General features: G+C 39.4%; 1 protein-coding gene across 1 annotated transcript in view; it reads left to right on the top strand.

Annotated features, from left to right (window-relative positions):
- The window catches only part of LOC308512088 (dnaJ homolog subfamily B member 1-like), a gene marked incomplete at its 5' end in the record, with an annotated part of 34,598 nt that extends 31,741 nt beyond the window's left edge, over nt 1-2,857 (top strand). The window contains one exon of the mRNA XM_081081881.1: nt 2,165-2,857. Within this exon, the coding sequence (XP_080938007.1) occupies nt 2,165-2,727 (563 nt within the window). The 3' untranslated portion in view covers nt 2,728-2,857. The remainder of the gene's footprint in view (nt 1-2,164) is intronic.
- Between the last annotated feature and the right edge of the window lie 11,245 nt (nt 2,858-14,102).

Genomic DNA, 14,102 nt, shown 5'->3' with positions numbered 1-14,102 from the left:
TGCAGCTGCTCAGATAATCATTGTTGGTACAGAGACTGATGCTGCTTTGTGGGAAAGATGTTTTTGTTAACCAGCTGGTGTACGGGTGCCTGTATGGAGCTTTACTATGAAGAACTGTTTTGTCTGATGGTTATACACTGGCTTCTACAATAAAGACTCATTCTTATTCACCCACAACTTCTTATGGCTTCTCTGTCTACCACCTGACATCCAAGAAGGTCCAGCCCTTGGCCGAGAGACTCAGCATTGATAGTTAGTGTAATGGGCAAGGTTTGAGAAGGAACCTACCCCTACAGTTGGCATAGTTGTTAGCAGAATTCAGAAGAATATATGGACTCAGAGCATATATTCTAGCTGTTTCTGACAGAGACTCAGATAGAGAACCCAGCTCACTGGGTCTGAGCCTACCCAGATCTAGTGAGGTAGCAGTTCCAGAATAGTGATAGATTAAAACACACAGTGGATATATATTTTACAGAATCGTGAGATGTAGGTGTTGCTTTGAGCCAGTATGTTTGGAGCAATTTGTTACACAGCAGTGGAAAACTACTTCTTGTTGAGTCACCATTTAAAAAATCTGAGGACTCCAAGCCAATCATGCTGTGAACAGGCTCAGGCCACATGTAGGTATTCTAGAAGACAGTCTCAGCTGAGGTCCCAGGAGATAGCCAGAATCAATAGCCAGATATGTGAGTAAAGACATCTAATGATTCCAGTCCCTGGCATAGGGTGACACTGAGCCATTCAATCTTCCCAGCAGAGGACCAAGACACTGCAGAGCAGAATCAAGCCATCCCTGCTGTTTTCTCTATAAATTTCAAACCGACAGAATCCATGAGCAAAATAAGATATTCATTTTAAACTGCTATGTTTGGGTTTAATTTGATATGCAGTATTGGAGGGTAACTTCTGCCACCATATGGGTATGAAGTAACTTACAGAAACTCTTTTAGAATAGACAAGAAAAATGATTACATTCAAATAGCCAGGAGTGCACCGAAAGGAAAGATAAACATTGTGCTATTGGACTGTTCTGATGGAAACCCAACAATTATACACATGCAGATCTACATCAATGAGGCTAGAGATTGAAAGTGAGACATTGCATTGCAACTACTCCAGAAGATGCAAAAACCTTCCCCGGTACAGTCCTGCCTGGAAAAGCTGTTCTCCTATATGGTCTCAAATACATGATGCTCATATGTACCTCCAAGTCGTTGATCATGTGTAGAACATTTGAGGCCAAGGTATAAGCAATTTGTATATTGTTTTAGCTTTTCTGTCTATCTATCTATATATATATATATATATATATATATATATATATATATATATATATATAATTGCCTAAGTGACCATGTGATTGTTCGACTGTTTGACCGTTCAACCATTCGACCATTTGACTGGTAGCTATGATGCACACTATCAGGGGGAAGACGCTCAATGCACAGGCATGGAAACATGTAATAGACCAATGAAGCCCAGAAGGAAGTGGAGGGAAGGGCAGGAAGAGATTAACCAAAAATCTTATATACATACTAGAGGTCCAGTGCACAGATTTGTGCACTGGTGGGGTCCCTCGGTCAAGCCTGTGGGGATTGGGCCAAAACTGGCAGTCTGAGATCCCCCAATGGGTCCCAGATTACGAGAGGGTGTAGGCCAGGCTAAGGGACCCCACCAGTGCAGCAATACATGCACTGTGCCTCTAATCTATTCTAATAAAAGAATAATATGCTAATTAGACTTAACATCTTCTGGTCAACCTTCTGGACGTCCTTCCGGACAAAGCCACAGTGGCGGAGCTGAGGCAGAGGCACTTAGGGCAATCAGGCCTGCAGGGGAGAGAAGTTAAGGGAATCAGGCGAGCAGGGAAGAGCAGTTAGAGGGATCAGGCCAGAAGGGAAGAGAAGTTAGGGGGATAAGGCCAGCAGGGGAGAGCAGTTAGGTGGATCAGGCTGGCAGGGGAGAGCAGTTAGAGGTGATTGGGCAGATAGGCAGAGAGGTTAGGGGCAATCAGGCAGGCAGGGGAGCAGTTAGGGGCATAAGGCCAGCAGGCAGAAGTGGTTAGGGGCGATCGGGCAGGCAGGCAGGCGAGCAGTGGTCCCAGATTGCGAGAGGGATGTCCGATGGCTTCTGGATAGGAGAGGGTGCAGGCCAGGCTAAGGGCCCACCCGAAAGAAGCAAGACCCCCCTGTCACCCATGACCTTAGGGTCTCCCTTGAAGAGATCTACAGCGGCTGTACCAAGAAGATGAAGATCTCCCATAAAAGGCTGAACCCCGGTGGGAAGAGCATTTGCAACGAAGACAAAATCTTGACCATTGAAGTGAAACGGGGGTGGAAAGAAGGGACCAAAATCACCTTCCCCAAGGAGGGAGACCAGACCTCTAACAACATTCCAACTGACATCGTCTTTGTTTTAAAGGACAAGCCACACAATATCTTTAAGAGAGATGGCTCTGATGTCATTTACCCAGCCAGGGTCACCCTTCGGGAGGCTCTGTGTGGCTGTACTGTGAATGTCCCCACTCTGGACGGCAGGACCATACCCATCGTGTTCAAAGATGTCATCAGGCCTGGCATGTGGCGAAAAGTTCCTGGAGAAGGCCTCCATCTGCCCAAAACACCCAAGAAACGCGGAGACCTCGTTATTGAGTTTGAAGTGATCTTCCCCGAAAGGATTCCCCAGACGTCAAGAACCATACTTGAGCAGGTTCTTCCAAAATAGCCACCTGTGTTCCCCAAGGACTGACCAGGGACCTTTCCAGAGCTCAAGGATTTCTGGACCGTTCCACCAGTTGTGGACCCGTGAGAGGGTGGGAGGTCCCAGGGAGGGCTTTCGTACTGCTGAATGTTTTCCAGAGAATATATTACAATCTTTCAAAGTTGAAAAAAAAAATTGTGCATGAATTTTGTGCACTGGACCTCTAGTATAAGAACAGAAAATAAAAATGAGTTAGAGTGAATGTGATTGAGTCACAATATAAGTCTACCAAGAATATTATCGATTTATTCATTCTTTTATTGGAAATAAATTCCTAGAGGGAAAGCAGGCTGTCCTGTTCATTATTACATGTCCAATATCTGGTAGAATGGCTGACACAGAGCTGCTGCTTGTTAAATATATATTAACTAGAGGCCCAATTCATTCTTCCTGCAAGAGTAGGCCTTCCTTCCTCCAGCTGCTGGCACTGGCTTCCCTCCGGCACCCGGGACCTGGGCTTCCCTCCAGCCCTGGCTTCTTCCAGAAGGTCGTCCAGAAGGATGGCTGGCCTAATTAGCATATTATGCTTTCATTACTATAGATAAGCAAAAGGATTTTTTCTTCTTTAACAACCATTTCCTGCCTGCTTTGACAAAGCTCACTAAAACCATTTTGAGTATGTCATGCTAATTGAAATCTTTCTGAACTTTGAATTTACCTTTGTTTTGTCTTTGCTTCATCTGATGTTGACACGGAAGGATAGTTTTATCATGTCTGCAAAAAAACTTACTGGACTACTTTCTCTAAATTGATACCCACCGAATATCTTCATATCATGTTCCCCTATTTTAATTATCTACATGGCACATATTAATATAGGATATTCTATTCTATCAATTCTAATTGATTGACTTAATTTTATTTGCTGTGATGTAATCTGTATGAGAACAACTACCTTATCCAGCAGTGACTGACATACAGAATGGACTGACATACAGAATGGATATCAAATATGTATAAAATTGACATATTTCAGTCCTCCAACCTTCAGCCCTGCCTTTTGGAGTTTGAGTGGCTTTATAATTAAACTAGAGGCCCAGTGCATGAAAATTGTGCAAGAGTAGGCCTTCCTTCCCCTGGCTGCTGGCACTGGCTTCCCTCTGGCACCCAGGACCCAGGCTTCCCTGTGGCCGCTGGCAGGCACCCAGGACCTACGCTTCCCTTGCAGCCCTGGCTTCATCCGGAAGGATGTCTAGTCTAATTAGCATATTATGCTTTTATTATTATAGATTATTTTGAATTGACCTTCCTGACTTTCTGCTCTGTATTTTATGTCATGTCCCTTCTGGAACTAAAATATATTTGGATTATAATAAAAGAATTGAATTCTCTTGTGGACAGCTCTGAAAACTGTGATCCCATCACCCACCTCACTGGCTATGAACTCTACTTGCCTTAGTTCATGGTGTTCTGCAAAGCGGAAGAAAGTGTTAGCAACAAATGATCTAAGTACAAGGCAAGCTAGAAATAGGAATGTGACTGTCCAGGCAGAATATGGGAAAGTCTGCCTCATGGCTGAGAAGTACAGTTATTAACTGAAAGACAATTTCAGAAGAAAATAAAAGCCAAAGTGACCTGAAGCAAATCCAGTGTGTTAGATTAAATAAAAGTCTAGAAATATCCTGGCAAAATTCAGGTCCATTCAAGTGGACCAGTCAGACTTGGTAGATGGAGCTCTACTAGAGGAGTAGAAATTGACTGTATCACTTGAGTCTGGGGTGTGTGGATGGTGAAAAGAGATGCCCAAATTCTAATATTTTGCTATCCAAACTTCCCTTCCTTAAGGAAGAGAAACTTCCTTAGGGCATAATATAGTCCCAGCTATGGAGAGGAGAATGAGAGAGAGAGAGAGAGAGAGAGAGAGAGAGAGAGAGAGAGAGAGAGAGAGAAGAGAGAGAGAGAGAGAGAGAGAGAGAGAGAGAGAGAGAGAGAGAGAGAGAGAGAGAGAGACTGCAAGGGCCAATGACCAGGCAAGGTCCTAAATCAGGGAAGACAAAAAGGAAGTGGAGAGAACGCGTCAGCAGTTCTCATAGATACAGCATTATGTCCTTGATAGTTGAGAAAGCAGACAGTGTTTTAAAATATTTAATTCCCCAATATCAAAATCAATCCATTCTCGGATGATTTTGGAAGGAACTCTATTTAATGTCTATTTTCAAATTTAAAACATGGTTTTAGTTTTAGTTGTAAAAAAACACATCCTGCATTTCATGTTATATAAGTACACAAAAAAACAACAACACACACCTTCATTTTGTTGACAATCCCATTAGTCCAAATGTAATTTTAAATATAAAATTTAAAGCAAAATTATTCTCTTTTCATAGCTACTGCAAAGGGACATTAGTGAATTGAAATGTGGAATCTAATGAACATAGTAAATTGATGAATAAAATAGGTCCAGAGGCATGGAACAGATTAACTTATTTCAGAGGGGACTGGAGGAGAGATGGGAAGAAATTAACCAAAAAAAACTTACATGTGTATATGTATAACTAATGGACACAGACAATAGCGTGGTGAAGGTCTGGGATAGAAGAGGGGCTGAGAGGAGGGCTGTTAAAGGGGGAAAAATTTGGGGACATCTGTAATACTCTAAATAATAAAGTAAAAAAACAACAACTTTACAACCCTAATCATAAGAATAGCATGCATCTATTAATATAAATACAATTCCATTTAATCATAATCTTATAGCATATGTGGTTGTTTAATATCACACATCCATAAAAATATTTGTTATTGTATTAAAGATGTATTTATTTACATATCCATTGTTATTCAATACAGTATTAAACAATTGTTCTAAACAATCTGGTTTTGTGCTTGACTGAAGAACATTTGTAATTAATTGACTATATTTAAATATTTCTTTGTAAAGTGCAGTAAATAATCAGCTTGATATAAATTTAAATAAACTATGGATAGCAATGGTACCTACTTACAACCATACTATGAGGATTAAATAAAGTAATATAGCCCTGACCGGTTTGGCTCAGTGGATAGAGCGTCGGCCTGCGGACTGAAGGGTCCCGGGTTTGATTCCAGTTAAGGGCATGTACCTTGGTTGTGGGCACATCCCCAGTGTGAGGTGTGCAGGAGGCAGCTGATCAGTGATCTTCTCTCATCAATGTTTCTAATTCTCTATCCCTCTCCCTTCCTCACTGTAAAAAACAATAAAATATATAAAAAAATGAAAAAATAAAGTAATATATGTAAAGTGCTTTGAAGTTGCTTAGTACATAATATGCATTAAGTAGTAACTATTATTATTATCACTAGAGGCCTGGTGCACAAAATTTCATGCACTTGGGGGGTCGCTCAGCTGGGCCTGTGCCCTTTTGCAGCCAGGAGCCCTCGTGGGATGTCCGACTGACGTGGAGGCAGGAGACTCTCCCACCACTATCGCTGCGCTCACCAGCCATGAGCCGGCTTAGGGATTCTGGCTGAGCGGTACTCCCCCTGTGGGAGCACACAGACCACCAGGGGGCAACTCCTGCATTGAGCATCTGCCCGTGGTGGTCAGTGCGTGTCATAGCAACCGGTCATTCTGCCATTTGATTGATTTGCATATTAGCCTTTTATTATATAGTATTATTACTACTATTATTTATATTACTGCTATTATTTATATTAATGTTACTATTAATAGTATAACAATAGACTAGTCTATAGGAGATTGTAGATAAGTTAGAGTACCCACTCCCTACTAAGGCTTAGTACACTAGGTAGCATAGTGTTGGAGGTTTTATACCTTTTCTAGAACTATAACATGTTACTATATGCAGAATTCATAATGGAATTCATGTAGGAAGTAGACAGTCAAACCTATGTGCTTGCTGACAAATGTCACTGATCACACTCCACTGTGTGGTTAGAAGTAAATTTGAGTAAATTATCTGTGGGTTGTCTATCAAAGACCTAAAAATTCTGGAGATTAAATTCATAACACTGGGTAAAAATATGTTTTATTTGGGCAGTAGAGAGTGATCAGTACAGCTTGAAATCAGAAATAAAAACAAAGCAGAAATGACACCTGTTGGAATAAACAAATCTAGACTTAGGCAACTGGCTTCATGAATTGGCAGCAGACTGCTGATTAATATTTGCAACTGTGGGTCATCATAATCTGAGTTATGCTTTCAGAAGTAATTCTGCAATTTGTGTGTATGACAAATTGAAGAGGAGCACTACTAAAGTAGTGATGCTGATTGGAGAAGATGGCAAACTTTATTCACAATGTCGTGAAGAACTAAACTTTTGATGGCAGTAGAAATAGAGTTTGATCTCTGAGTAGGAAGATTAAAGTGGATTTGAAGTGCTGGAGCCCTGGCCATTGTATAGAGATAAGGACTTTTCTTTCAGAGACAAAATAAATGATGGCATTTCTCCAAATTCTCTCTCTGCCATGAGTTCCTTCAGAGTCCACATAGTGATCATGCCCTTATTTAGTAAAAGCTTCTATGGCATTCCCAACTCTATATGATGGACTTATTAGTAGAATTTATCACTATATTTTCTGTGGATTTTTATCAATAGATACATACTGATTGGATGAGACAACATAATGACATGAGTGAGCATAATTAATTAGCCTTCTTATACATACCAGTAAATTGTTGAACAGTTATATTAGCTTTGCTATTTTATTTCTTATTTAATATTACTTTATATTTAAATAAATATTGTTTGGATTCTAGGATCTCCTCCTTAAAGTCATAGAGACTTAAAAAAAAACATGATGGATTATTGCTGAACATAACAACCAAAGACTTTGGAAACTATAAAAATGTTTCTAGCATCCCTAATATCAGGAAATCTCTTTACAATTTTCATATTGGTTTTGACATAAATAGATTTTGCCTTAGTACAATTTAGAAATACAATGAAATGGAAAATAAAAGATCCATAGACTAAGGCCAATTAAAGTCTCTATATTGTTCATTAAAATGCTAGTAGCTTTGTCTCAATGGATAGAGTGTTGGCCTGGGGACTCGAGGGTCCCAAGTTTGATTCTGGTCAAGGGCCACGTCTCAAGTAAGATGAACTTATTCAAAGTGATCACATACTTAAACCAAATGCAACTGTGTAATTGTCTTGCCTTTAATTCTTCTGAGAAAGACATTGCTTTCAGAGTTAAAGTTATATCCAATATAAAATATTATTTCTGCAACAATAAATAAAACATCCACTAACTATCAATCCACAGTGAGTAGTAAACCACTGAATCATCTCTAGAAACATGAAGTTATTAAACATAAAAAGCAACTACCAGCTGTATATTATAAAATATTTTATAAATACCTTATGTTTTATAGCTGCATGTGCATCCTATTATTGGATGGTGCAATTAGACCCTATAATACAATATAGTGGGTCCTTGACTTACGAGTTTAATTCATCCCGAGACCGAGCTCCTTAAGAAGCTCTTTAACTCAAATTACTCTGTCAACTCAATGCAAAAAATCAGTGAAGACACAGTTGGTATCTCAAAAAACTCATTAGTGGGACACTCGTAAGTTAAGGCCCCACTGTATTTAAAATAATACAGTACATTACATGGTTTGTTCCTGGGAATAAGGGAAAAGTATGAAATGGCAATATCGAATTAGTTTTCAGGTATATCCAGGGGCCTCCCGAGAGTCACCTACAATACAAAGTTTAATAGATTAAGCACACTTCTCTCAAAGAGGTTAGCAAACTGAATGTATGACTTGAAATTTAGACAAGGCTTTGCAAGGAACCTCATGCTACCCTCCCCCAATAGCTCCTAAGTTCGCAGCCCATAGTTGTTGACTCGGGAATGAGCTCAAGATTGGAAAGAAAGCTTACCTGGGATGTTTGAACTAGACATAATAATAATAACAACCACAATAACAATAACAGAATATCGTGATTCATTTCTGGTGGCTAAGATGTGAACTTTTTGTTTCCTGTGCACTGATTTTCCAGTTTCTGCCATGCAGGGGAGGATAAAACTGGCACACGAAAAATTTCACAAATGATTAATAGAGGGGAAAATGTCAGCCCACACTAAGTCCGCAGTTTTAGTTTTCCGTTATCCAGCCACTTATGCTGGGTAACGAAAAACTAAGACTTGCTCTACTCGTTTCCAGTGAACCAGGATTCTTCCAATAAGCTTCCTTTTGGCCAGTTTGTACAGGTTAGCTTCTTTAATTGTCAAGCCACAGATTCTCCTGTGTTTAATTAACTTAAAAGTTATCTTTGCATTCAATGATACTTATGAAATATAAATTATGTAGAATACCTTATGACACTATAGATGCACGCTTGAGAAGACAGCACTATAGACTGCTTCATAGAATGTATATTCTAGGGAAGAACAAGGCAACTAAAATGATGAATTATTCTATTATGATTTTGATTAGTGTGATGGCAGAGAAAGCACTGGGTTCTGAGAGTGCATGTGAACCATTTCTGGAAAGCCAGGGAGGCTTCATGGAGGTAGTGCTACTTAAGCAGAGTTTGGAAGTCTGTTTTTATTTCCTAGGACAATTCTTCCATCTCCAACCCACTCCAAAATATTTTCAGAGTAGAAAACTGCTCTTATACCCTTCCTCATTTCCCCCCCCCCCAATTCTATTGATTCCCTTGCTTAAGACGTATTTTTTTTTATTTAGGTGCCTAATGCTTATTATTAAAAAGCCAAGCTTTGAAATCATGAGTCTTTTTGTTGTTCTAAATGTATGGCACTTGTATTTCAAAAGTCATGTGGCTGTCAGGATGTCTTCTATTAGAAATATAAGAAGACTAATAAAAAACTAAAAATAAAAAGAACTTTCTTTTTTAAGTCACAACAAGCTTTAGCACTGCAAACATAGCATATAGAAAGGTATCTTCTGATAGAAAGATGAGGCGAGGGTGAAACTGAAAGGAAACGAGGTACAGGAAACACCTACTGCAACCCTTTCAGATAATACTGTGAAAGGCCGCGGTAGTGCGTCATTGAATACCCAAGAGGAAGTAATGAGCTCTCTGCTTCTGTAAAAACATGGCATTTGTGCTTAAATCTGCACAATGCAGGAATTATCTGTCATAAGCACAGAGATAGAATTTGGGGAAGGCAAAACATTCAGAAAGTATAAGATCAGGTGTGGTAAAGGAGGAAAACATTTTTCCTCCCCAAGAAACCTATGAACAGTTTAGTCAGAGCACAAAAAGTGAGGAGTCAGCAGCCACAGATGAGACCACTGAGGTGGTACCAGGCTTGGAGGCAGGTACAATGCGAAATAATTTATGTTTAATCTTAAAGATAATGGAAATCCAGGTACAAATTATGTAATTTATTTTGTGAGATCATGTGACTACCACAACTAGGAGCCTGCACTTCAAGAATCATGGTAGGATGCTACCTTCTTCATGTGTATGTACCCATTGACCTCCAGATCAATTATCTATACTAATAAAGAGCTAATAATCTAATGGTCGATACACTGTAACCTTAAAGACCAGGTCATTAGCATATTAACTGGGGCATTGCTCTGGAGACGGGTGGAAGCAGGGAGGTGCCCAGAGAAGGTGGGACCGGCCCTAGGCCGCTGGAGGGACCTGAAGGCGGGGCTTGAAGCAGCCAGAGAAGGCCAGAGGGCTTGGGAGCTGGGCCCGGAGCGCTGGAGCTCTGCATGGACAGGTTAGGGCAGGGGTGGGCAAACTTTTTGACTCGAGGGCCACAATGGGCTCTTAAACTGGACCGGAGGGCCGGAACAAAAGCATGGATGGAGTATTTGTGTGAACTAATATAAATTCAAAGTAAACATCATTACATAAAAGGGTACGGTCTTTTTTTTCAATAGTTTTATTCATTTCAAACCGGCCGGATCCGGCCCGCGGGCCGTAGTTTGCCCACGGCTGGGTTAGGGTGTCAAGACAGGGTGGTGCCATGCGATTTCAAATCACGCACTGGGCTCCTAGTTTCTTTATAATGCTGGTGCAGAGAAAGAGTTTTACAAATTTGTGAAATGTCTATATTGGTCTCTGTATCAGCTGACCACTTTGAAATTAACAATATTTGAGACACTGTGTTTCATTTGCGCCCATGTGATGGAAAAAAGCAAGCCTCCCTTTACACTCTGTGTACATGGATATTCTTTCCTGAGGGTCTCAGCTTTATATAATACGAGAGGCCCAATGCACGAATTCATGCACAGGTGGGGTCCCGTGGCCTGGCTGGTGAGGGCCAATCAGGGCCATCCTGCCCAGTCTTGATTGGACTGATTGGGCCAGCCGCCTGGGACAGAGGGGTCGGGAGGGACAACTGTGGGAGGTTGCTGGCTGTGAGAGGTTGGCTGTGGGAGCTCACTAACCACTAGGGGGCAGCTCCTGTGTTGAGTGTCTGCCCCCTGGTGGTCAGTGCACATCATAGCTACTGGCTGGTCATCCAGTCATCTGGTCGTCACAGTCGCTCAGGCTCTCATATGCATATATAGATGTACTTTGATGGCTCCCACCTGTGTTTTAACTCCTATATGCTGTCATTGCTATACTAGAACACCCTCATTTAATTGTGCATGCGTGTGATTGTGTGCATGCTGGTGGCTTCTCTAGAAAGATTTCTAACAGCTCAGAAGGGAAACACTTGAAATGATATCATATAGGAGTAAAGAATGAAATATTGTCATGTCACCTTTTATGATTGGCAATATAGAAAAAATGGCAGGTCTGTATCATTAAAAAGAGGTAGAGAAATGATACTGTGCTTCAAAAATAGAAAAAAAAATAGTTTCCAAAGCATAAGAATGTAGTCATATTTATTTTTTCATGAGATCAATTTCAGAGAAATGCTATTATGTCTAGTTGAAGTAATTTTTATGAACATAGAACACCCTAACATATTTAAAAACATTACTGCCCATTGGCATTAATAAATTATAAACTAAAATGAAGTGACCATTGGGAAGACATTTATAATTGGATGCTAAACTTTAACTTATGATATGGAAAAAGTCAAATGATACATTAATTAAATTAATATCTAGCCCTACACTAGGGGAAAGGAGCAGAGGAGAAATGATAAATATTAACATAAATGTTAGAATTGTAGTTCTGCATGAAAATAAGTATTTTTACCAAATTCAAAAAATTATCCAACAGGTAAAGATGATAGCATAACAAAAGATACCATCAAAATTTAACTTTAGGGACTAAAGTTATTCAATTTAATTTTATTTCTGTAATATAAATTGTAAATTAATTCAATAAAGATAATACTTAAAAAAATAATTTTATCCTCCAATATGAAATTTTAGGTTCTGCATCATTTCAAGAGAATGAAATGGAAGTGTTTATTTTAGTACTTTGGTAAATCATATATAAGCTTAAGAAAAATTTGGTTTTATTATTTACATAAAATTGTCTGATTTGTTTTCATTTTATGAACAGACCAGTATAACATGTATATGGTACCACTTTAGAGACACAAAAATGAATCCAATCTTCTCTGCATTTTAGGTAATAATAAACCATACTAACTCATTCTTTTCTTTAATGTAAAGTAAGGATGTGAAATTACATTTTGTTTATCAAAGTAATATCATCATGCAACTCAGTGGGAGAAGTTCCCAAAGGAAAAAAAAATGGAAAATCTTACAGTGTGTTTAAAGATGACTTCTATAAAGAAATAAAGAAGCTCTGTTTCAATTCCCCAACTTCAGACCGATGTGGCCAAGTTTTCAAAAGTTCACTGGCACCCATTTTAAAACTTGATTAAATCTCTCACAGGCTGCCATCAAAATTTTGGCCAATGTTATAGTCATCTCAAGGCTTCCCTTGGGGATAATTCCCTTCTAAGCTCACTTATATGGTTGTTGGAACAATTTGGTTCCTCCTGGTCTCTTGGACTCTAGGACTCGGTTGTTGGCTGGTGTACATGTTAGCTGAAGGCTGCCTTAAGTTTCCTCCATAAGTCACCCCCATACGATGACAGCTGGCTTCATGAATGGATCTCGTGACAGAGAGTGAGTGAAAGCCAATAAAATGGCAATGATTTCTATCACCTCTGTCATATTTTCTTTTTTTAAAGTTAATCCTCACTGGAGGATGTTTTTCCATTGATTTTCAGAGAGAGTGGAAGGGAGGAGAAGAGACAGGGAGAGAGAGAGAAACATCGATGTAAGAGAGACACATTGATTGGTTGCCTCCTGCACAAACCCTGACCAGGGCCAGGGATTGAGCAACCGAGATATGTGTCTTTGACCAGAATTGAACCCAGGACCCTTCAGTCTGAGGGCTGACCCTCTCTCCACTGAGCCAAACTGGTTAGGGCTATCATATTTTCTTTGTTAAAAATGAATCATTGGGTTTAGCTCACACTCAATGGGAAGAAAATATGCACAAGTGCATACTAGGAAGCAGAAATCGTTGAGGGATACCCTCAAAGTGTGCCAACCACAAGGGGTGTGTAAATATATTCCTGCTGAAAACATTGAAAACATTTTTTTTCCAAATTTCAATGAGTAAAAAATCTTCGTCCCCATGAGACATCTGAAAGAACTCTTACAGTAGTAAACACTAGGAAGCTGCAATCTTTCGCCAACTAAATGTCACATACCATTCTTCCTTAAATAATATACTGACTTGTACAGGACATGGGAAGCTCATAACCACAACCTGCCAAAAATAAAGCAACATTACAATGGTAGTTGTATCATAAACAGATCCTATTCAATATTATAGAGTGCTATAAATCAAGAAGTTCTGTCTAGTTACTTAAACTCAAATTTCATTCCTCAGCTGCATATATATTGATTCCCAGAGATTTTACCTTGCTTCCTTTCATCTGGATTTTCACATAATATAGTTGAAAAGGAGAAAGTAACACATGTCGCTGTTAATTGTCCACACTGAAAGAAAACACGGTAATGAGAATACATATTTAGATGGAGACACTATCTTAAAAATTCAATGCATTTAATAGTACCTCACGCACTAATGCATACAGGCAAGCCAAGTCAAAAATAAGAATGACTATTCAAGGAAGATTCTTTAATACTTACCGAACTGCTGTTAGATGAATTTTTAGAAAATGCAGAAAGATACGGGACATTTCCTTCCTATGCTGAGTGATTCATTAATGTTCAACTACCTTAGATGATACTGTGACTATCCATGCACGTTATTGGAAAAATGTAGCCCTGGAGAGTTAAACAAATGTAACGCAGGGAATAATGTCGGCCCAGGAGGGAAATGTATGACCTACTCACTATATTAACTTTGTATTGTCTTTGCTTCTATGATTGGTTAAGAAAACATATAAAAATAGTTATTAATATTTTAGAAAAATTTTGGATCAGCTATTGTTCTGCATTTATATAGGAAACCAA

Source organism: Myotis nattereri, assembly GCF_964212035.1.
Source record: "Myotis nattereri genome assembly, chromosome: 1".
In the NCBI taxonomy this organism is placed as follows: Eukaryota; Metazoa; Chordata; class Mammalia; order Chiroptera; family Vespertilionidae; genus Myotis; species Myotis nattereri.
The sequence above is the reverse complement of the archived record's forward strand: the minus strand, read 5'-3'. Positions and strand labels throughout refer to the sequence as shown.